The 24,846-nt window shown below is 41.0% G+C and overlaps 2 protein-coding genes across 13 annotated transcripts in view; both read right to left on the bottom strand.

Moving 5' to 3' along the window:
- The window catches only part of LOC126645036 (tyrosine 3-monooxygenase-like), a 65,440-nt gene extending 60,552 nt beyond the window's left edge, over window positions 1-4,888 (bottom strand). For 11 of the 12 annotated variants that reach the window (XM_050324975.1, XM_050324969.1, XM_050324971.1 and 8 more), the window contains exons 1-3: window positions 4,310-4,888; window positions 3,239-3,413; window positions 656-744 (exon numbers count right to left, since the gene is read on the bottom strand). In XM_050324975.1, the coding sequence (XP_050180932.1) occupies window positions 656-744; window positions 3,239-3,413; window positions 4,310-4,507 (462 nt within the window). In that variant the 5' untranslated portion in view covers window positions 4,508-4,888. Of the gene's footprint in view, window positions 1-655; window positions 745-1,615; window positions 3,219-3,238; window positions 3,414-4,309 lie in introns of those variants that run through there. The other variant, XM_050324980.1, reaches the window with a different exon arrangement.
- A 1,530-nt stretch (window positions 4,889-6,418) lies between these two features.
- The window catches only part of PAH (phenylalanine hydroxylase), a 37,459-nt gene continuing 19,031 nt past the window's right edge, over window positions 6,419-24,846 (bottom strand). Inside the window, exons 4-13 of the mRNA XM_050324982.1 lie at window positions 23,004-23,092; window positions 20,816-20,883; window positions 17,839-18,035; window positions 17,308-17,443; window positions 15,952-16,021; window positions 14,079-14,135; window positions 12,966-13,061; window positions 12,500-12,633; window positions 9,431-9,546; window positions 6,419-8,861 (exon numbers count right to left, since the gene is read on the bottom strand). Coding sequence (XP_050180939.1) covers window positions 8,818-8,861; window positions 9,431-9,546; window positions 12,500-12,633; window positions 12,966-13,061; window positions 14,079-14,135; window positions 15,952-16,021; window positions 17,308-17,443; window positions 17,839-18,035; window positions 20,816-20,883; window positions 23,004-23,092 — 1,007 coding nt within the window. The 3' untranslated portion in view covers window positions 6,419-8,817. The remainder of the gene's footprint in view (window positions 8,862-9,430; window positions 9,547-12,499; window positions 12,634-12,965; window positions 13,062-14,078; window positions 14,136-15,951; window positions 16,022-17,307; window positions 17,444-17,838; window positions 18,036-20,815; window positions 20,884-23,003; window positions 23,093-24,846) is intronic.

Genomic DNA, 24,846 nt, shown 5'->3' with positions numbered 1-24,846 from the left:
TACACATAAATGTACGCAATACACAATATAACATTGTGTATGTTAATGATAGGACCTAAACAGAATTCAGGTATTCAGAGAAGGGAATGACAAAATCTTTCTTGTAGATTCTGTTGACACCCATATAAATTTTTCCCGCATTTTTCAATGCAAAGTATGTGCTTTTTTTCTCTGTCATGCATCACTTCTATGTGATGCTTGACAGAACACAATGCTTCTGGACCTACTTTCTCAATTTGCAAATGGCCTTTTGGAGTCTGTTTTGTGTCTGCACCTAATTCATAGCTCATCTGTACTAAAGCTGGAAAACTTTGATGAGAAACGAACGTGTTTGTTTGTTCCCAGTATTTTGCTTTACTTGAATTATCACTAGAGCAGGACTCTACAGTGCATTTTTCCTCTTTGTTCTCTTAGAGTTTGTGCTTATGGTGAGGCTAAGAGTACACACACAAAGCTTGTGAGTAAAACCCTTTTTGTGGTCCACTCATGTAGGGACTCATGCAGTCTCTAAATTCACTGAATATCAGCCTTTATCTGGCCCTTTATTTTTTCTGTTCTTTCCTAGGTTTTTCTTTACTCCTGAACCTTCCTTACCAAAATCTCCCTACAGAGAACTTCTCTTTTAAAAATGAAACAACAGTAATGTCAAACTTACAGGGTGACCATGGTCCAAACTGGGATCATACTTAGTGATCAGATGGTGACACTTGTCCAGATCTTGGATTTTTCTGGGGAACCAGGGTACTGGAGAAAAAAGCAGGAAGAGTTAAATGAGATAGGATCAAATATTCTTTAAAAGACACAGAAAATAAAAGTTGTGCTGAAGATTACAAGCTTTCTTTTCATCATTATCTAAGAACATTCATATTTACATGTCACCATAGTTGTCATACATGCCACTAGTTGACTTTGCTGACAGAAGTGGAAGACTAGATGAAAAATTATCAGAAATTATCTTGCAGTGATACTCTCTTAGTTTTAATTGGTAAAGGAAATTTTTAAATAAATTTTAAATAAATTTTTAAAACCACCTTTTTTTTTAGAGCAAATATGATGTTCTGTTTGACAGAGGGCAACAAATTTATTTCTATATTTTGATCTTGTCTAAAAAGTAGTCTCACACTTTCATACCTTTAAAAATGAAACAATATTTTAAAAGGGAAACATGAAATTTCTAAAATTCCTAGAAATAAAACAGGTCAAGAAGTATCCTGACTTCAGGTTTTTTCCTTTTGGCGCTTTTTTTTTTTTTTTTACAACATTATTCTAGCTTTAGCTGAATTTCCAAACAGCTTCTTTCCCACGAAGCAGGGACCTTTTCCAGTGACTAAAATAAAAATAAACTTTGATCATTTTAACGTAAGTGCCAGCATTTACAACCAATGAACTGAAAAAAGTACTGAAAAAAGACAAGGTTGGTCTTTCTGAGGTCAGACTGAGACTGTAATCAGACTTTCTCTGTTACAGCTGAGAAAGGTCTATTTGGGGTTACCTTAATCTCCTACTTGACAAGAGACCAGGCGTCTCTGTACTTAATGGTATTTTTAACTATTACCATATTATATTATATCCAGGCACAACCAGCTCAGAAAGGTATAAGGCTACAAATACACACTGAGGTTTGGGAAATTCCAGCTCTTCCATGCATTATGGCCAATTCTGTGGGAAGGAGGAAAAAATACTAGTCTGACAGATGTTTTAAGTCTACCTAGAATTTTTTTTCTGAGCCTTTGTCTCTGACTGTACCAACGGTTCTGCATGCAAGATTATCATCCTGCCATCTATAGGTATATCTCCTCAAAACCTGCACCTGATCATATCTCCACCAGCCCATGTCCCCATACTAATCTTACCTATTCCCTCTGGAACTAGACATAAACACACCTGTTTTTAACAGTCCCTTCTTTTGATTGTAGTTCCTGGTCCTGGCATATCTGAAACCTCTCAAGTCACAGGGAAATCCTAAAGAAATGCTTCTTCATCTCTGCCACCCTCTTTGGTTCTCTAGTTTCCCTAATAATAGCAATGCCCCTTTGATAACCACCCAGTCCCAAAAGTACAGCTTGCCATGGGCTGCCTCTTACCACTAGCCTGAAGGTGAATTTCAAACACCCAAGATGCCCAAATAAGACTGTATTAGTAAAAAGTGCTCTGGGAATATCTGTCTGGCCTTGCCAAGGGTGGGAAACCCCACAGTAATTCTGTATTCAGAGAACTCAACTTGTGAGCTGGACCCTCAGCCTTCTCATCTGCCAGGGACAACTCTGTCATCCTCAGAATTGTATTAAAGGTTTCTTAGCAGCTTGCTGTATTTACCCATCCCCTACCTGCCTGTAAACAGGAAAAATGCCCATCTGCCTCTGGCAAACTCGCTTCACACCTTGATGACTGGTAGGGATAGTGGAGTAAGCACTTGTTACTCCAGCACTCTGTCAGGTGAAATACTGTCCCTGAAGTGTAACCTGTGAAGCTGCACAACCTCCAAACCTCCAAGCTTTTCATATGCTTGGGAAAATGCATGATGCTCTGCTAGCACAGATAAGGCAGCAGGTCTGTTCTCTTCAAGAAACTCATTCCTTGTTTCTCCCAGCCTGACCAGTACCTTCTGGTACCTGGCCAGACTTTCTGCTGGCCCTTTCCCTTTTGCACTCAAAAAGCTTCTCACAGCTTGTTGCATTTAGCTCTTTCCAGTGAAGAAGCAATCTACCTCCAAACAGTCCTGCTGGACACAGAGAGCAGAAGCCAGGACACCATAAACAGGCATAAACTGATTTTATCAAAACCAATGCAATACACTACAAGCGAATGAAACATTCAGACCCTTTGCTATGTCGTTGCATCCCCATCCAGTGTATGTGTTTGTCTTGAAGCAGTCAGTTCTCTGCACACAATCTCTCTCACACAATCTCTGCAATCTCTCTGCACAATCTCTCTCAGTTCTCAGCACATAATCTTCCTGTCATTGAGCAGATTTTGGTTTCTCCTCAGTTTTGGTTGGCTGCTCTCTCCTTCTCATCTCCCTTTTCACTGGAACACTTTTTTCACCTCAGTTCCACTGGCTAGGATGAAGTGCCTCTCATTCTACAGCAGTGGGAATGGAAAACAGCCATGCAGTGACAAAAAATGAATGCACACTCACCTGCTTACCAGACAAATTAAATAACTTTTAAGAAGCTGAAGATAAATCTGAAGAACTTCATCCAAAAGAATGGCACTAACAGATGCATACATTTCTTACCTTTGTCTTCTCTGCTGGTTTTCACATCGTCTGCTACTCTCTTTAAGGAGGTGATAAGGATACTAACATCAGCGCTGTGAACTTCACATTCAACGAAAATGTCAAGATCGTCAGCAGACTTCTTGGGCTTTTTGGCTCGTCGGGTTTCAAAATGATACATCTGAGTTTCAAACATCTGCAAGAGCAAAATGTTCATATGATGAAGCTTCTCCAAATCCAGCTTCTGAAAATCCACGTAAGTCTACATACATTTCTGTGATGTTTTTAAAGGTGACTAAAAGAGGTATTAACAAGAAGTGCATGTCAAGCAAAGAGGTCCAATAATATTCGGTTTAGAAAGAGCTAAATACAAGCAGTGCTAAAAATTAAACACTGTGAAGTTGGGTAGAGATAGACGAAGATGAAAGATGAGATAGTGTTGACTGCAGAATTTTATCTGTGCTGAAACTGCAAATGAGTGGCTGGGTAACTCTTAAAACCCTGGCAGCATGAAAGCTGATCTATTGATGTATAATAGCACCATAATCATTAAATAATGGTGAACTATTAAAAATAAGTAATAAATACAATACTTTTCTTTTGAGTTATTCAGTTTCCCAAATGAGAGTGAGCACCTGGCAGGGGTACTTCAACTGCCCAGACTACATAATGCCGATGTGTTTTACAGCTTTTGTACTCTTTTTATCTCCTGCCAAATATGCAGAGAAAATTCACTGGCTTCTAACATCCCCACAGTGCACCCATCTGCCGGCCACCACAACTGCTAGAAAGAAATAATAGATTGGTATCTGCTCTAAACTACCCTTACATAAAATGTTGATTCTTCTAAAGTACTGTGTGCCCTGATGCTCCCTCCCTCCAGAGCACTCTCCCTCTTCATCCATGAGACCGGATAACTTCTCTTAGCAGCTGTAGCAAAACCAGGACAACAAGAAAAGGGGGAAGGCAGGACGAGGCATAAGTCAGTCAAGGAGCAGAAGGGTGAGAGAGGGAGAGATGCAGAGTGGGAGATGTGAAAGCAGTAGGAGCAGAAGAGAGGCTCAGTGAAGGAAGTGAATGGTAGGTCTGTACCTCAAAGACTTTGGCTGCCTTCGAGAGCTCAGTCTTCCTCACATTGAAGAGAGTGAGGGTCAGGATGAGAGTGGCTCTGTCATCCTCCCTGTTGGAGTCCAGGCTGCCTTGGCTGTTCAAAGACTCTATGCCACACATCTCCTTCTCCTTGATGGCCTCTTCTTTTGGGCCTGAGATGCCCACCAAGTCAGTCTTCATTGAGAGGTAGGGGAGTGGATGTTAACTGAAAACTGCCTGAGGGTGTGAATGCTTTCCCCAGAGAAACAGCCTGGGGAACTGATGGGACTGAAGACACAGTGTCTATGTGGCTGGTGAGATCAGAGCTGCCAGACAGCAGTGAGGCAAGTTGGTTTCTACTGTGTTAGGTGTAGGGACATTTATGTTGGCCATGCCAGACACATCAAGGGAAACTGCCTGCGTAGGATGTGCGCAAGAGCCCAAGATAACCCTCCTCCTCTGGGTAACTTCAAAGTGCTGTCCTCCTGCTCTGTTTGAAGGTGTCTGCAAGCTGTTCAACCCTTGAGATGGACTTCTTTGTAGAGAAGCAATTAGCCTGGGTTTCATTTACATCTTCCAGTCTGGACAATGTATCTGAGTTTGTCCTTCCACCCCACTCTCTCTTACCTCACTGCATGGAGCCCTCTCTGCATGGTCCATACCTCCAGTGAAATAATGGGCTCTTCCCCCAAACCCTAGCCCAGCTGAAGTGTTGTCACCTCTGCACTGACACAATTGTAGAAGTGACAGAGAGACCTCAGCCAGAGTCAGAGTTCACTGTCTACTTATGAGCTTTTCTTGACCTCAGGATCTGGACCTTTTCTACCCTAGCCCTACAAGGGATAAGTGCTGCCTTCCAGGCTAGGTACCCCTGTTGGAACTTGGTTTTTGCATGATTTTATCTCCAGTGAAATAGACTCTTAAAAAGACTGCCGTCACATCTTTCTCACAGGTGTAGGGCAAGCTCCAAGGGGATTCAGCTCTGTTCCTGACAGGGAATGTTTTCCCTTCCCTAACACCTGACATCAATAAACCTGTTTCTGGATATGAGTACCTCTATCTTCATACTCCAAGTTACAGCGTGCCAGACCTCCTGTGAAAAGTCCTTGCTCAACCAGTGGACACCCCAGTAACACCTCAAATCTGTACTTTGAACAGGTCTAGGAAGACCTCACCTACGATGTAACTCAGCTTCCCAGAGTTCATTTTTCAGCATCCTTGGGAACATCTAGGAGTGCAGGAGAAGAGGTCTCAGGCTGGGTACTGCATTTTAGAGGGCTATTCTTGTCCTGGAGTACAGTGTACCATCTATTCCCATAGGGAAAGGCAGCTTCTCTTTGCAGAAGGTGAAACTCTCTCACCCCAAGAGTAAGCTCCTCATCTCTCATGCAGTCCCTAAGGGGGTTCTTTAAAAGGCCACGCTTGCTCAGCACAAATTACCTGTCTGTTTTTCATCTGTTACCATTACAAATATCTCCACTCTGTATGAGCAGAGTGCCACTCATTTGAGACAGATGCAGCATTAATATTTCTGTTTATTTAGGTTAATTTGTGTGGTTACATTTGAACATCATCTCTGACAACTGCCAGCATGGTTTGAAGCAGCAAAGAGACAGATTTAAAAAGAACACACTACTGCTGAGTGCTCCTATGCTTAATCCCTCTTTCAATAATTTCTGCATTCTTTGGGGAATAAAGTGTCCCTTCTCCAAGCTGCTGTCTAGGCACCTTAAGACATCCAGAGGAGTCCACCTCCCTATGTAACCTCTACCAACAAGCCCCCCCTTCATCACAATCATTGACCTTGGTCCAGGTCACTGTAAAGGAAAAGGGCCACATGAAAGGGCTTCTTTGATCACCTAAAACAGATGGAGATGGAGACATCAAGAAATGTGATTGTAGTGGAACAGGACAGAGGAAGTGTTACTTAAAAGATTACTGCTGGAGCACACCTCAGATAGGCATTCCCTCCTACCTGGGTATTTAATTCTGACTGACTTGTGGGGTTACCTTACAAAGATGAATTCCACTGGTCAGATAATGCAAAAGGCATTTTCCTACACACCTTTAATTTTCCTTAAGCATGGAAATAAGAAGCCACCCATTAAGGAGTACTATTTAAAATGTGATTTATTTGTACTATTTAAAGCACATATGTACAATGTTAATTTGCTCTGTGAGAAAATCTGCTTTCTGTACAATTCCTCTGCTTTTTAAATACCAAACATTTAACTTTTTCTCATCTCTCAGTCTTGCTGAACAGCCATTTCATGCTGCTTTGGCTGGAGCTATTGCTCATTTAAACCTGCATTAAGGGACACGGAATCAGACATGTGGCATCAATATTCTTTAACTATTCTGCTTGCACATAAAAGACAATCATGAAACCTTGTTTCTCAATATCACTATAGATCTACTGCTGCTATCACTCATAACAACAGCCAGAAGAAGAGGAGCTGGGAAAGCTGTCTGAGGATTAGTTTGAAAGACTTTACCTCTGGGATGAAATTGTCTCTATGTGGCATACAATCACCTTATGGGTCCTACTATATTAAAAGAGAAAAATGTGGGCTACTTTCACACTGAAAATACATGCCAAGCAGGATAGAAAAATCTATACAGACATTGTCATGAGAAAAAAAAAAAAAAGGAATAAAAAAGATACAGAGATAAAAAAGGTTACTTCAAAGCACTAAAATGATACTACTTTGCATAAGTATATGTCAACTGAAAAGGGCTCCAGCTGGTATCCTTAGACTGATATTATTACACACCATAAATATAATGAAAACAGCTTTACTTTCTATCTTCCTAAAGGATGATGCTCACATTGAAGTTCTATTGATTTTCAAACTACAAATACAAAACTAGTACAACAGAAGGTATGAGACTCATCGACTTTCAAATCCCTCTCCATCTTCAAATCTCCTAACAGAAATGTGACCCCTGATTTTTGTTAATATCGTGATGCAAAATTGTTTCAAGCTAAAAATACTGTTCAGTTTTGCTCTGCTCCATTCTGTTCCAACATATAAGTGCTGATCTCCCTCCACCAACTAGGAAGCTACAAGGAGGCACTACACAATGTAGACCAGTTCAAGAAGTCATTTAGCTGATTTGAGTGAAAGTTATTGGATAAATGCAGAAATAGCTTCCTGAACAGCAAAGCTATCTCTCCATGCCAGCCATTGGGTTAAGCTGAAATCACCTTTGGTTCCATTTGCTGACTCAGCCAGGGTGTACTCCAGGAAAAATAAAACTGCTTTCACCAACAAAAGGGAGATTAAAGCTCAAATGGGAGACAAAGATTCAAAAAGGTACCATGACTTAGCACCTGTCTTGAAAAATAACATTTGGGTTTGAATGCAGTCAGACTAGGAAACAAGTAACCCAGGTTTTCCATGGCTTTGGTATGGACTCTAGCCAAAGAACCACTTCCTCTCCATTTCAAATGTGCTGATTGTAAGTCCAGAAAGTTAGGACACACCTCATACTGAATAAGGCACTTTCAGAGAAGGACACACATGGCAAAAGGTAGCCTTCACATGTCAGCCTTCCACAGAGAGTAGCTGAGCATGTCTATTAAGAGATATCTCTCCTTTCCATAAAATTACTGTTCTCCAATCAGCTCTGAATTCACAATGTTACACAACATTAGAGCAGCACAGCTCTGAGACTGGACTAGTAATGAAGCCCTGTTGAAACATCTACATGGTTTCTTCCTTGCATAGAGTATGGATGAACTGACCTCACATCCAACTGCAAAAAGCCACAAAGACTTACCTAAAGTTGCCTTTAGGTAACTCCCCTTTGAAGGGGCTTTTGTTGTGGATACTGTATTGAGGCACAGACTCCATGTTCTGGATAAGCAGGTCAGTGGTTTCCATAAGGATTCCACTCTGCAGACCAATGACACATCACAGCATGCAACGTTCTTGACTAGCACAGATCTTTTGAGATTGGTAAAATAATTCAGAATAGAGATGTTTGTGTGTGGAAGTAAAAGTATAGAGGGTCAAGCAGCACATGTATACTCCCTGAAAGGTATGAAGAGTTTGAAACTCCATGGGAACCTTGGACAAATATGAGGGACTGAGGGGAGAATGACTGTGAGAGAAAGCGAGGAGGATTAGTCTGTTCATGACTGACATCCTGTCCCTGGTCCCTGAAGTGGTAATGCAAACTCACAGGAGCAGAAAACTCTAGATCTGCATGGTGAAGATCTTCTGCTAACCTTTGGAACAAGACATATGGAGGCTTTCCCCAGATTCCCAGAAATAAGGTAATTTTTATGCATTAGTGAGAAAAAATGGATTAGTGTCTAAAGGCCAAAAGAGTCAAGGGCCACCTGCAGATGTCTATTTCTCCGCTAATCTATGATAATTAAGATATATAACGTAAGCATTTATGCAGTACACTGGAATATAACAGACTGAAGTTAGATGAAGACTGACATTTGCACATGGCAGCTTCTGGTCAGTAGCCAGTAATTAGGAAGTTACAGCAAATCTTCATTTTATCTTCTGGAGGGCATTGCAAAGGATTCCAATCTCACCTGCAACGGAAATAATCAGAGTAGTTACTTCTAGAACTAACACATTTCTAACACTCCTGTACATTTTTTACCCCTTATATCCATTCCCTGGTGGGCAAAAGAAGTGCTGGGTTGGACACATTTATTTCTGGAGTAAGGTCTGTAGAGTCAGGCCTTTGCCTTCATCAGCCATACAAGGCTAGCTCACAGTATCAGAGGTGCTGGCTCTTGGCAGGCTAGCCAACGTCAGGGGTAAAACATATCAGGAAAAAGGTTAGAATGGCCCAGCTACTCCTTCTCTTCCTTACTGAAAACAGCTGGAGCCACACATCAGAATTCATCTCAAGGCCATCTGACCTTTCCTTGCACCTCCACTAAAGCTGGGTATTTCAGATTAAAGAAGCTAAATCAAGTAGAAATTCTTGTTGAAGTCTGTCTATAATTATTTTTTGCATGAGAAAGGAGATATCAGCTGCTTTATCTTGGTCAGACTCAGAGTATTAAATGCAACCAGACAGAGTCTGCTTTGTGGTTCCTCTTTCTGACCCAGGTTTGGACGAATTCAAGGTAACAAATCTGTAATTGCTTACTATTGATAGTGTCAGCTAAGTTCTTCAGCTGCTTTGCGTTGTCCAAGACTTCAATCCTCTGGGTGTAGGGATTATACCGAACAGAGAAAGGACGAGGGATCGTTTGAGCAAATTTCCTGAGAGAAAAATACATTGACAAATATTAAGCTGAAAATCTATTTTTTTCCTAACTCGCTCTTTTCTTGGTGCACGCATTCGTTGATCAGGGGGATAAGAAAATCCATCAGAGGAAATACCTGAAATTCCTGCTGAGCGATCTGAGACCTACAGCACTGTGCAACACACTTGAATCTGCATTTGTCCTTACCACCTTTAGTTTTTCCTGAACAGGACTAATTAATTTGTTGGCATGGTGAGGCTGCTCCTGGTATAGGCCAGCTATGTAACACTGGGATCTGCCAAACTTGAAAACCTCATTTCCTTTCAGTGATGCAAAATACAGAGATTCTGATCCAAGTTCACAGTTTCTTGGAAAATAAGGTCAAGAGCCTATGCCATCCTGGCATAACACGGAGCAAGCAGAGAGCTAACTTCTGGCATGGTTGGTAGAAGTTTCCAGGTAATTTCAAAGATAGGAGATAGTCAATGGAGTGAAGTGGCATTCTTTCCACCCCTTATTTGCAGTGTTCTCTGTTGTGAAATAGTTAATCCATGGCAGAAGCATTAAGATCTTGGTATCTTGGGAAAATATTAATTTGCATAACCACAGAACTGTGGAAAGAAGGACTCTGAATGGAATGAGACAGTCAGAGCTATTGTTCCAAGCTCCTTGTAGACCCCAGCAGGATACTGGCTTATATATCTGCTTTGAATTACTGAAGTTATTGCTGAAAGAGGAAGGAAAGCACGTAGGAGTTGATTATGAAGCTGCACTACACAGACTGTGACTCAGCATGGTAAATCTCACAGAACAGTGGAATATGCTGCATGCACCCTCAATGTTTCTTCAGTTTAGACCTAACTATTATCAGATAAGGACACCGTCTCAGACAGAATTCAGTTCAAGCAGGCTACAGGGTGAGACAGTGAAAAAAATAATAAGTTGACTATGATGAATTTAGTGGTATCAGTCTAGTTTTTCTAAGAGGAGAGATCACATTAGGAGATGGTCTTCCTAAATTTCAGCTGAATGTAAGATCCTAATCAGAAGTTGAATGCCTTAAACTGAAAAGTTTTAGGTCAATCTCAGAATAATTTTTCAGGAATGTTTTGTATCACACATAAACAATATGTCCAGACACTCGACCAACTCCCAGGCCTCTATTTCAATTAAACCACTTTTTCAATCTGATCCTTGAAACAAACAAAAGAAGCTCCAAGGTGTTTTGTACTAAGTAAGGCAACATCTTCGTCAAGGAACTTTCTACTCAGTTAGAGTAGATAGAAGTAGATAGAAACAGAGAAGACAGATACAAGAAAAGATAGAAACTATCTGCAGGATGTTAATAGCATAGACCAGAAGAGAAGGACATCTTTCTCAGCTATTATCCCAGAGAAAAGGGCAAAATGAGAAGCTGCAGGCCTATGATGACTAAAGAGTCAGCGGGGGAGGCAGCTAGGAAGACCTTGGTGCTGAGGAGCCTGGGGTAGCAGAATGTGTTTATCTGTGAATGGTAGAGAGAAAGATAAGAAACTGCAGGTCTGGGACAAGTCACTGTGTGGTATCTCCAAGTGAAAACTTTGTTGAGTGTGAACTAAGGCTAACCCCCCAGTGCCTTGACTAACGTCCAGAAATATGGTGGTTTTTTAAACAGGAATAGAAAAACTGTTGTGAGGTAAAATCCAAGCTGAACTCCAAACACAGGCTGAGCCATTCTTGTTTCAAGAACCAGAACTGAACCTGGACCACTATTTCAAAACCTTATTGAACTGGAACTGAATCTGTATTTGAGTTACAGTTGACTGAAAGATTTACTGTGTAGCCTTGTAGTCTCGTAAACACGCTGCTGGTAACAAGCTGGAGGCTTTGTATCAAGCTAACCACACAGGTCTCAGGATTGGGGATATTAGGCTTACTTGAAGTTTTGTTTATCTGGAATAACAACCGTCTAATGACCATGTAGCTATTACCTAATTTGTTTTAGTTTTGCTTAATTCTGAATAATTGTGAGCTATAATGCCTACTGTTAATAATTTTCATATAGGCAGGAATAACAAATAGTTATGCTGTATATAGTGAACTAAGTCTGACCCTAAAGTAATGATGCAACGTAAAGGAGAATCCACATGGGCTGATAACAGAGGCATTAAAGGCTAAAGCATGATGGTGCTGGTCCCTGGGCTATCAACAATTCCAACTTGTCAGTTATTCACAGTAAAGGAAATTTAGGAGTTGAGAAAAAGCACTTTAGAGGAAACAAAGGGGATAAATACAAAAATATTTAGCATAAATTCAGAAGTTACACAGATTTGAAGGCCAGTGCAGGAAAAGTAAGAGATAAAGCATGTTATAGAACACAAAAATGGTCCTTAGGGTTGAGGAAGAAGAAAAGAAGCACCAATACTGCCCACCTCCCTCACAAAAGAGAGGGGAAACTCCATTCTTTAACATCACAGTCCTGCTCTGAAGACCTCAAGGTGCTTGTTACTTGACAAGGCCACCCCCATCACAAGATTGAAACTGTTGACTTAAGACACAAAGCAAAGTTTAAGGGTGAGCATAAACTCAGAGGTAAAGGAGTAGATGCTAGGAGATTTTTTCTTTTACAAGAACTGTTAATTCTAGTAATGTTAAAAGAACTTGTTTTGCATTAATTAGCCAGCTTTGACCCTAAGTGTTAGTACCATTGCAATTGGACTGATAAATTTTTTGTTGCATTTTGGTTAGATGAAACTCCTAGTTACACTAAACACAAATTCTTGGTTTCATGTATAAGGTACATTCTCATTACTGCTCATTTTTGCCGAAGATTCTGAAGATATCAACTGATTAGTCTCTTTAAGCGTTGCACAATCTTTTTCTAGTACCTCTCAAAACATTATTGTCAACCCAAGATCCATTATGGCAATGGGATGTACCGTATTTGCAATGGAAAAGAAATGGGATCTTCTCTGGAATGACTGGCTTACCTTAGCTTTTCTTTTGCATCTTTAAAACTTTCAGCAACATAGTAGATAGGCTGGAACTCAGTAACAGGGTACTTCTGCACAGAAGTCTTCTCCAAGACTAGGGGCTGAATCTCAGGCTCACTTGATAAGCAGTACTATGGGGAAAAAAAAATAGGAAAATTATTTCAATTTAAAAGTCTTTAAATGTGCTGTGAAAGAAATATAGGCCCATTGAATGGCATCTAACATCAGACAGGGAAAAGTTGCTTCTGTGGTATACAATGATAATGTCACTCACCAGGAATGAAACAGGTATGAACTCCCTGTGTTTGCATACACCTACACTCTTATCAGAGCACTTCAGTGAAGTGCAACATTTCATGCTATTTCTATGCACAAAGTATGAAGCAAAAATAAAGATCTGAAGATACTTAGGCGACAAATTTTAGTGATTATAAATGTATCTAAAATGTTTTCTAAAACATACCTGAAGCTCCCCGAATGAAGACAGCAGCCCTGCGCCGTATGCCTTCAGCGAATCACCTTCCTTACATAGTCCAAACTCCACTGTAAACCAATAAACCTAGCAAGAAAATCAGACAGAAATTATGATTCCATGATCAAAACCAGTATGTCTAAACCATTTACTTGAATACATTTGGAGTTTGCATTTCCATTTAAAATGTTGTCACGTGTCAAATTCAAATGTGTAAATGCAATAAACATCCCCTCAGACTGAAATCCTTCTCCTGGAAGGAGCACGGAGCTAGACTCCATGTGCTTGAGAATCAGTTCAGTTCCCTGACAAATGCTGTTGTGTTTTACTGTGTTCATCTTTTGTCAGCAGAGGCAGTGAAATTAGAGCAACAAAGCTTCGCTTTGGCTGGCCAACCCAGCAGAAGTTTCAATCTCAGTTTATAAAAGTTTGTGTCCTACCTCACATGGAAGACATCTAACTGCAGCAACAAGAGGATGAACAGGTTGTTAGTGCAGTAGTGAAGGAAGATGGTGTGTGGTCTAGTCTGACTCTTTGGACTGTCATTTTGAAGAGATACCTGCCTTGGCTCAAAAGAACTACCTCATCTATCAGAAGCATCAGAGCTGGTGCAATGCTTTGCCCAGGTGGGTTTGCACTGGTGACACTAATCTCACAGGAATATCCTTGTTTTTATTTGAAGTTTGTGACTCTGGGTCTCAGTAGTCTCAGAGTAGCATTCAGGTGAGTGACGTTGGCTGCAGAGGACATTATCTGCCTGGCAGAGTGGAAGACAAGAGATGCTTGCAGCTAGAACAGCTACTGAAGCTGCTTCCTGAAATTTCCTGTGGGGATGTAGTAACATACAATCTTTTCTTGCCCAATATGTTTGTGCTGGAGGAAATCTTGTCTGGGCTTCTGTGTTTAATCACAACTGCCACTTTGAATAAGGGGTGCCAAAGCTATTTTCCTTTAATGCAACTGTTTCAGGGTGGGGTTTTCCAATCATGGTCTTCACTCTGTTCCCATTCAACTCTATGGGAGTTCTATCAGTGACTTCAGTGGCAGCAGAATTAAGACAACACAGGGCGCTTTGGAAAATTGATCCCTCATTTATTAAATTACCGTAGCAAGTTTCTCGATGAAATCATCTGGAGCTCCCAGAGATGCCAATCCAATTTCCTGTAACAATAAACCATTATTCTTCAAGCTGTTTATTGCAAACATTCTTCCTGTCCCATATTATGTAATTGCTCACATTTTAAATGTTACCATTGCTTACTACCACACACAAATGTTTACAGGACATGTTCCTATCACGCAAGATCAATTTTAAACCAGAAATCTCTCCAAAAACGAACAAAGGGTCTTGTCCAAATGTCATTTAGAAGGCACGATCCTCTGTGTCTGGTAAAAAGCCCACTGAGGTCAAATAACATTTTCTTCTTGCTTTGACAGGCTTTTGATCAAATCTAAAATGCACATCTGAAAGAATGATAGGGACAAAAGGGGGTAAATCAATCACACCCACACACCTTATATATTCCTCTGTTTTTATGGGCCCTGATTAAAGGAGTTTTCCTGGATCCTTGAATGAGCTATTTTGTCTGAATGACAGAACATAATTTGAAAGAGCTTATTTATACCTTGGGAAATAATGGAGGCTTTTCCAAGAGGCTTGTAATAGTTGGATTCAGAAGGCAGACACACAAGACTATATACAACCAGGTTCATTTCTCTATTTGCTCTAGTGAGGACTGCATAGTGCAAAAATCAGAGGGCCTTCCACACACACTCCAAAGACATTGGAGCAGCTATCATCATGTCAAATCCTAGTAAGCCAAGGTACAGTTGGGCTTGTCTTGAAGGAAACCCCAGTTCTGGAGAAGGGGTAGGCAATACTGTAGGCAATACTGAGAACTTGCTGACTAGATCAAAGTAACTTCTGTCCTCTTAGATGTTACATCAAGTCCATTTTCCCTTCCTTCCTGCCTACCTGCCTGCCTTCTTGCCTTCCTTCTTCCTGCCTCCCTCTCCCCTTCCTCTATATTCTATCCTTCTTTTTTTTTTATTTCTTTGCTTTTTTCTTTTCTTTTCCTTTTCCCTTTTCTTTGCTTTTTTCTTTTCTTTTCCTTTTCCCTTTTCTTTGCTTTTTTCTTTCCTTTTCCTTTTCCTTTCCTTTCCCTTTCTTTGCTTTTCTTTTCTTTTCCTTTTCCCTTTTCTTTGCTTTTTTTTTTCTTTCCTTTTCCCTTTTCTTTGCTTTTTTCTTTTCTTTTCCTTTTCCCTTTTCTTTGCTTTTTTCTTTCCTTTTCCTTTTCCCTTTTCTTTGCTTTTTTCTTTTCTTTTCCTTTTCCCTTTCCTTTTCTTTTCCTTTCCCTTCCCTTTCCTTCCCTCCCCTCCTTCCTTCCCTTTCTGCCTTTCTACCTTTGTGTATTTTCATGTTTTCTCATAAGATGCAGGCAAAACTTTACTCCTTAACCGATGTTTGCCTTCTTTTCCAGAGACATTAACACTACCAAAAGAAAGCTCCTCTCCAGCCTTCTCCCATGTTAACAGCTGGAACAGTTCCTCATTTTACTCAGCCTCCTATGTGGCTTCAACAGAAAACAAAATTTAAAAAAATATGCCCAGTTTCCCTAATATTTGGACAGCATGGCGGAGTAATAATTCATCTGACTCATGAGCTATTTTGCTCAAAAGTAACTCTCCTTTGCTCAAAGTAACTTTCCTCAGAAGGATCAAAATTTGCAGAAGGGTTATCAGAAGATGGCTTCACAAAAGGGTCACCTGAAAAAAAAAAACAACTCACACAAGACGATATTGGGAGTTGCTGATTTCACCTAAGTTTTGAGCCATAAATAAATAATCTTAGCCACTCTTCAACAGTATGCTTAAAGGCAAATCCACACCACCCTTCATGGCTCTTGGATCATCCTCTGAATTATCTAGTCTCTCGTGTGTTCAATCATACAAACAGTATCACCACTGAGCAACTTACCTGGGAAAACTGAGCAAAACTGGGGTCAGCAAAAAGAGGCACATGTCCTAGCAGCTCGTGACAAATATCACTGCAGGAAAAGATGACATCTAAATAACTGTGATTCAGGAAAAGTCCAGCAATGCTGGATGAATGCCCTAGAGTCAGCACACAGGCAAGAGCACAGTGCATTTGCTCCTGCAAGAAAGTATTGCTCACAGGAAAACATTTTGCTCTAAAATTATTCTCATGATGGAAATGTTTGCAAACCCCAGGATTTTCAGTGCTCTTATCATCATACATACCTCAGCAGAAGGATGATAAATTATTTATTTTTCCTTATGGAAGAAAACCATCCATTCAGCTGCCTACCCAGCTCAGAAAAGCCCAGAAAGAGATCACCCCATCAAAGAGAACATAGATATTTCAGTCTCAAGGACAAGAAAACTTTTTAGATGGAGCTCAGGCAACTAAGACAACTCACCATGGTGTCAACACATACCTCAAGAGCTTAACTCCAGTCCCTTTTCAGACCCACAGCCTTGAACTGAGAAGTGAAAGCTACCTATGATGAAACAGGTAGGACTATTTCATCACTAGTTGAAGCTGGCAGCTGGACAGGCATCTCACCTAGGGACTGTTAGATTCTCCAAATACAGAGAAGTGACTTGGTGAGATGGAAAAGGGAGAGGGATAAGATGCTCCCAAGAAGGCCAGGGCTGTGGAAAACATTTCAGCCTGGCTTTGTGCAGGATGGGAATAGAGTGAGCAAAAGCAGAAAGGAAAATCAGAAGAATGAAACTAGAAATAAGGAAGGGAGAAGAGGCTGTGGGAAGTATGGAGAAAAGAAACAGTAAGGGAGGTGAGGAAGAATTGCAACAATATGAAGTAGAATGAGAAAACCGTTTTGAAAACGTCAAGTGGAAAAGGACAATGGACAGGGACAGAGAGAAACATTCCAACATAAAACTGAAAAGTGATGGGTTCAGTGGTCTGGGCTTCCCCTATCTTGCTTGAACCTTGCTTGCAACATGTTGAGTCATTCCTGAACTAGATTTCACACCACTATTTGGGTGTTAATAGCTAAGCTAAATGTGTTAGTACACTGTTCTCTTGCATCCCAGCCACCACAAAAGCTTGATTTCAGTAGCAAAACCATCTCATTGGCCCCAGTAGAACTTCCAGAAGAGGATGCAAATTGTTAAAAAGACTAGAAAGGTTCTGGAAAAGCTTTTGGAAGAGAGTAATCACTTGACTCCTCTCTATCAGCTCTGTTCCCAGGAGCGCTCCCGATTCCCACATGGTTATTATCAGCTGGGATGACCCTGCTGTTAATCTGCTGCAACTTTACTCGCTTTTTTGTGCCAAAGTACTTACGGCTCTGGTGTGTACATGGGTTTGGACCCATGGCGGATATACTGTGTAGAGTGGAATACTCGAAATGCCAGCCCAGCCAAGAAATCCCGAGAGGACAGCAAGCCTGCAACAGGACGCAGGCGAAATCCTGTGCAGCCTGAAGGGGGAAAAAACCCCGGAATCTTAAAAACAGCTAATGTGTTTAATTTATCCATATCCAGACTTCTCACAGTGGAAAAAGTTTGTTAATTGTTTTGGGGTTGGTTTGTTTTCTTTTTTTTTTTTCTTCTCTCCTTATGTTAAACAAGAGTTTTATTGTGAAAGAGCAGGGAATTTGTTACTCATATATACCACCAGCACAGTATCTGAGCATCCGTCCAACTGTACCCCTGGAACCAGTAGAGAGGGACTTGGGACACAGGTCATGTGCCCAAACATCAGAGGGTGTCTATGGTAAAGCAGGGGCTGTTTTTACGTCTCTGGAAGCATCACCCCCACTGATTACTGAGGTCTTTAATTTCATTTTCTTTCTTTTAGTTGCTTCAAACTTACTCTGCAAGAAGTTTGAAACATCTTCAAGCTGGGGAATATTGTCCTCCCGATAGCCACAGTACTTCTCCAGCAGTGGGAACACATGGTTGTGTTCATAACAAGCATGAGTTGGATAGAGACTCTTCAGCTCCTTGAAGACGGTGCCCCATGTTTTCTTTTCTTCTTCCGTATAGGTGATACGAGGAATAGGTTGGCCACTAGAAAGAAAATGGTACCCTCCATAGCAGCGACACAGAAAATGTCATATGCCACCAGCACCACGCTCTTTCTCCTTTTACACTAGCCATTTTCAAAACAGTTTTCTTATTCTGCTTCATCTTGCAGCTTTACTTGGGCTGACCAGGAGCTGCTGGTGGTCTGACATGTAGATGCAAAAGGAGCCTCACTTGTCCCGAGGTACTGGCTGGAAAGGACTCTACTGACCTTGGCTGAGATACTGGCCATTAGACAGCTCCTTGCATTATTGTGTTAAAAATAAATCAGTGTTTCTTGGCTTTATCAAGATGTTGTTCTTTTTTGCATTTCTAGATATGAAGTAGCTGTTTTCTTTCTTGCTCTAATGTGCATTATATTAACTGTTTTTGTAACAACAGGCAAACCATCAGTTTAATAAAACTCTGTTGGAGTGGCAGAGAAATTCTGATCTGTGCTTTATGCTGTAACAGATGCAGACTACAGCCAATTTGACTTTTTATAATTGTAATGAGCAATTTTGAGTTAAATCCCACCCTCAGGCCTCCATGAGCTTAACTCATGTTGAAGCTAACAGGAATCATACAATCACACAAAGCAATGCAGTCTGGCCTGTGAATAGACAATTCCTCAGCAATAATGTTAGGGCCATAGGTGAATCCAGCAGCTTTGAAAAATCAAAGGGTTTTAAGTAACTTAATAGGGTTAACATCACTGCTGGAATAATGCTGTAGCTTTCCAAGCCCCTGAGACACATTGTTAAACTCTTGATGACACCCTACCATCTCCCACTCCCTCACTTTTTTCTTGAGCCTCAGGGCAGCTCCTCTGGAGTACCATCATTTCCTGACTCTCTGTATCAGCTCTCCTTGATCTGTGGAGCTTTAAGCATTATGTCGAATTATGAGGATTGCTGGGGGATTGTTGTCCCTATAGCACTCCTAAGTAATCCTCAAACACCTTCCAGCACTACAGGGGGAAGCCGTGGCTTGAAAAACCTTTCAAATTTCAAATAAAAAAATTTAGGATCAGCAGGGCCGGGGGCAAAGGAAAGCAGAAGAAAGAAGCAAGCTAAAAGCAAAGGAAAGAGAAGTCAGGGAAACTAAGCATTCAACAAAAACAATGGGTAAATCTATCAGGAGAGGAGGCAAAGAGCAAAGGAAAGGTAGAGGTAAACATCATAAGAAAGAGGATAAAATAGGTGCAAAAGAAGGGATACAGAAAAGGATGGAATTGATGACAGGAAGAAGAGTACAAGACAAGCAATCGTTGACCCATCACACCTTCGCAGTTGGGTAGCACCTTCACAAGCTAAGTACATTTGCCTTTTCAGATACTTCCCATGAAGCCTGAAAACTTTGGTTGTGCCTCCCCTTGCCCACTTCTCTGTGTCTCTGTCCCCCTGTGCTGGAGACAACCTCTGACCTCTCCTCCCCACTGCAGAGCCTGAAACATATCTCTTGGTGTAGCATTCAGGGCAAAGACACGACAGATCCATCTGCACGTTCCTGAATTAACACACAAAGCCACAAAAACCACATACCTTCTTTCCATGAGCCTCAGAAGCCCAGACATGGGCTTTTACACCCTATTTACTGAAAGACCTAATTGGAAAGTCGGAGAACTTCCCCTAAAAGGTTCATTTGGGACTTAAGTCCAGGTCTATATAGGTTCTGTTTCCAATGTGTCTGAAGATCTGGATAACAGGCTAAATATATATAAATAAGTTACGTCTTGAAACATACTGGTTTAGTTTGAATCTTGGAGGGAAGGATGGTTAACTTTTTTGTTTTATTTCAGTGTACAGTTTGGTGAAAGCCTACAAACTAGAGAACAGAATTTGCTATCTTCTATGCAAGAAAGGTATGTCTTTTGTGAGATGTCCATCAACGCACATTAGATCCATTCATATCTGGACACAATGTCTTATTCAAATTTCCTAGCTGTGAACTGGGGTCCTGACTTTTTTTACCTGACATCTTGCATTTTCCATCAATCAGTTCAGTTTTGCCTCTCATATTGTGATTGGGTTATTAGTTCTTTTGTTTAGGGGTTATCTTTTCATTCTATGCAAAGTGGAGTAATAAATGTAAAATGTAAGTTACTTTTTTGTTTGCAATCACAATTTTTACCAGTCCCAGCAAGAATCCGGCCTAGTAATACTAATCTTATGTGTGAGTGGCTCTGGGAACAGAACTTTTTCTCCTCCAGATCTGATCACTAAAAGCAATCAAGCAAGCCTTTTGTAACTGAATTTATCATGGCTATTCATTCATTTTTCTGGGGAAATGAGAGCCCAAATTGCTGTTGCAGCTGGATCAGACATGATAAAAGTAGAGTATCAGACCCTGGATTAGCATCAGAACCATAAGTTATTCATTATTTTAATAGTGTATGCAGCTTCTGCTTTAATGTTAATGATAGGCACTCCTCTCCCAGCCCTGGTTTAATGGGGAGAATACCAGAAGCTTCTTTATTCAATGCTCAGGTCTTTGTAGTAGCAACAGAGTCTGCTGCTCAATTAGACAACAAAGCCAGGGAAGAGGGGTGTTGAGGGGAAAGAAGGGAGGTGATGTTCTCTTCTGAACATGTGCATGAAACGATTTACTTTCAGTTTGCCGTGATTTGGGGATAAGTGCATGAACAGTAAGATTTAAACACACGGTGGAGAAAAGAAAACAGCAGAAGGATTCTTGTGGGAAAACAGGGATTGCCAGCAGGGTGAGCACCCTAGGAGAGGGCAAGAGATGTGGGTTTGCTTCCTGCCCATGCACTGGGTACTCACTGTCTGTAGTTGTAGGCGATATCTGCAAACTCCTTCCTCCGGGCCCGGTACACAGGATCTTTGAACCCCTGAAGAGAAACAGGGACAGTCAATCCATGCATAAGTACAAATGGTGGACAGCCTTCCTCGCACTGAGCACCCTCAGGCATGGCTGGTGTAGTCTGAGAAGGGTAGGAAGGGTAGGGGGAAAGTTGCCTCCGTTCTGCCAGGCTCTGTCACAAAGGGCACCACTCCTTCCTGATCTGCAGAGCCACCAGAGCAGCCCTTCAGTCACAGTCTCAGCACCTCTCGCCCCACAGGTCCTTTCATTTTCCCACTTCTGCTTGCTACAAAACAGGGAAACATACTACTTTACAGCAAGAGCAATACAAAGAACTAACAGCACTCAGATAACTGTGCCTTTCTGGTTTCTCTTGAAGTTTGTTGCTGTTCCTGGCACAGCTGGGCTGCTTCAGAGGAGCAGAATCAAAACACACTAGAAACACATTCATCAACTCAATCAGACTTTTTAGGCAGATTTTCAGCATGAACCACACTTAAAAGTGCTCATTTTCAAGCTGCTAGAGAAACAGTAGGCACTTAGCAGGCCAAAAAGCCCTATTTGTACTACAAATTCAATCATTTGAAGGGAATTAACAACTACAAAGAATGTCTAATAGACCTTGTGGTTGGGAGCTTGACCTTTGCAACTAATTACCAGTAAACCCAAGGATAAGAAATAAAACCTCTAAATCTTCATCTAGGATAACCATCCTCCTACCACAGTGTGCCTGCTTTTTAGACTAAAAGTTCCTCAGGGTTAGGGATGCCTTCAGCATTTGGAGTATAGAAAAGTCCTCCCACACTAGGATGCAGTTCGACAAGGCAAATGGAAACAGCTCACTGGGCACCATGGTCATTCATAAATTTATCTCTTAGTGGTGAACAGCACAGCTCAACTGAGAGACCATGAAACACAAAGAAGTACAGGAGACAGCTGAAGTAGAGTGTAAATCTCAGTGTGAATTAAAAAGAGGCAGCCAATGGCCAAGATTAACCCTTCACAGAGGTCACTGTGATCAAATCCTAATATCACTTTAACTACTAAAAATACAGGTTTCTCTAATTTCTCTTCTGCACTCTGTAGACTGTCACACCTATTTACCCCAGCAGCTGGCTTTCTCTTTTAAGGCACAAGTGCTCACTGACTAATTCTAGGAACTGGAGGAGAGATGCTTCATTCCTTTTAGTATATTTTTCTTTTTTCAAATACAATCTTGGTCTATTCCCACATGACACACAAGGGGGCCATTGGCTCAGTGTATCTCCTTTCATTCTGCCTTTCATATGACCACACTGAACATCATGAATCATTGTACATGGTACATAACACATCTTGAATTAAGCAATAGGTAGTGAATGACTAATCACTCCATCTCAATTAAACTAATAGCAGCAATTTTTGTTGCGCTGCATGTAATTTATTTATAATCACCCTATCTCAATTAAACTAATAGCTGCAATTTCTGGTGCACTACATGGAACTCAGTGTGTTTTGACAATGAAAACAAGTTGTTGTTTGCTTGGAGAGGGAATAGAGGCAGAAAATATTCTTGTATCTGAAAAAACTGAATAACCACAAAACAAATTTTTTTTATCAGCTAAGTCAATGAACAAAACTTTCTGATGCTACCATTTAAACCACAAACCTTTTGAACCAAGAACCTTTTCTTTTATTGTGTCTCACTATACAAGTGAGACACATCACATTTAACAACTGCATAACAAGACACTAAGTTAAATCGTGTGTATGTAATCAAGGATGAAAAAAGTCTTCCTATCTCTGGGCTGTGATATGTTGCTTCTGAAATTTTTCTTGTTAGTGATACACAAAATGAATCTGAAGTGACCACATCAGAGTCACCTGGGAAAACTAGATGTGCCCTTCTGGTTGCCCTGTGCTCTGATGACCACTGATGACTTTTAGGTACTCCTGGTAAGTGCTCAGTTAAAGCAACCTGCTGTTTAATTTACTTCATAGCCAGGGATTAGGTTGATTCTAACCCTAAAAAGGTGGTCCCACCCTTGTCCTGTACCATGTGAGACTTAGTCTACTAGATCTGTACTAAAGCAAAGCAAATGCAAATGAGAGAAACATCTGTACTAACAACTAGAAAAAAAGCTAAAAAAAAAAAGAAAAAGCTCTTACAGGATGATCAGCATCCAGTTCTGCTCCATAGCTTAGGATCTGATTGGCAAACCTGTCCAGCTCCTGGATACTTCTTGGGAACCATGGCACTGCAAAACAGAAAAGAAATAGAGACTGGTATGTTTCTTTGTAATTTGGTTTGGGGGCACTTTCTGATCTTTCCATTTTTTCATCATAAACATAAAGAATCATAGAAAATAAAGAAATAAATGCAAGGGGCTAAATTCTTTGGGTAGCAATCCCTTTTCCTGTAGTAGGAAAAAGAACCAACTGTGCAAGTTGTCTTGAGTTGGTGGCTGTTTTGCACTGTTGGAAGAATACAGAGCACCAAGAGTATCTAACCCTTGGTGCAGAGCTGCCTTGTAATGTTTATGATTTTCTGTTTACTACTTCTGGTCTCTTAGCTTATCAAAATGTAGGAATTTTTCACAATAGCTAGAATTATTCCCCCTCTCAAAGGGACAACAAGAAACCGCACAACAGGGATACAGAATTATTTGACTCTCTAAAAATCTCTTTCTGAGGCCTATATGGTGACCTCACTTGAACGAGGATTCTGAAATAAAATGATAAATGGCACTATAATACTCCCAACCAGCACTGTATTACTTCAGTCATTATACAATAATGCATTCACTTGATTAACATTCTTGGTCTGTCTTCTATTGCCTTGTAACTCATACACTATACATGCTGCCTGTGGCACAACCAGCATGTGAAAAGGGACCACACTGACTACACAGCATGTAATGTCCATGGGACCCTCCCCTTAAATAAGAATATAAAGTGAAGGACAAAGAAAAATCACAGGGATTTCCAAATGTGACATGTTGAGATTGAGAAAAGGAGAAGTTAAGTGTTTTCATGGCAATTGCAAAACTGAGAGGTTCTTTGCACCTCTTAGGCACATAGAGCAGTCATCCCAGGTCCAACCTCCTTCCCAGAGCCAGAAGTGCATTCAACCCAGTGGCGTAGGCAGTTTCCTGACACATATCCCCTTGACAGAAAGAGGCCTGTCACACTTGCAGTGGCTGTACCAGGCAGCAGTCCCCTCTTCCTTCTCCTCCAAGATGATCCAGTTGTGTATCAATCAAGCCAGGCCACCACTGGGCCTGGCCACCCCATCCCTCTGCAACATTGAGACAGGAAAGCTCAGTGGTAACCATGGGTCCTTGCCCAGTTATTGCTTTGGGAAGTGCATCAGTAGCATCGCTACCAGGTAGCACTGGCAGCTGAGCTTATCTTGGGAGCTGCCAGCTCTGCTGTGTTCAGCTTGCTCAGCTCTCCCTTCTGTTGCCTCATTCTTACATTTTTGCCCCTCTGACCAAGGCTGCCTGCATCTTTCCCCTTTCCTTCTGTCCAAGTCAGAGTCAGTTGTCTAGCCTAAATTTAATAGCCTGTGATGAACTTCTCACAAATACAAGTAATTGTTCTTTGAGCCCAAATATACATCTGTCTCCAGGAAACTCTGCAGCACTTAGGTCTATCGTTTCTTTACATGTGATATGAAACATTACTACCTTTTTTTTTAAAACTTGGTTATTTCATGTGTTGTTAATTAGATCCTGCATATAAACATCATTTTTGTCATTTATCTTTTCCAGGCCACCTAGGAATTTATATCTCCCTGTCAGATCCTCCATCTACTCTCTGTTTTCCTAGCTTTCCTGTGTATTTTAGGCACAGAAACCATGGGCTATCTCATGGCACTCCCATGACTTCCCTCTGCACCACTTACAGTTCTACTTTTTCTGTGAAAAGGACACAAGACCTCCATCTGAGGATGTATGCCATGCTCAGGCCATGGAATCACGTCCCACGTGCTCCCCACACTGAGCACAAG

Source organism: Myiozetetes cayanensis, unplaced genomic scaffold (assembly GCF_022539395.1).
Source record: "Myiozetetes cayanensis isolate MyiCay16 unplaced genomic scaffold, myiCay2020 scf3, whole genome shotgun sequence".
NCBI classification, from domain to species: domain Eukaryota; kingdom Metazoa; phylum Chordata; class Aves; order Passeriformes; family Tyrannidae; genus Myiozetetes; species Myiozetetes cayanensis.
Note: the sequence above shows the minus strand (reverse complement) of the source record. Positions and strands in the feature narration are given on the sequence as shown.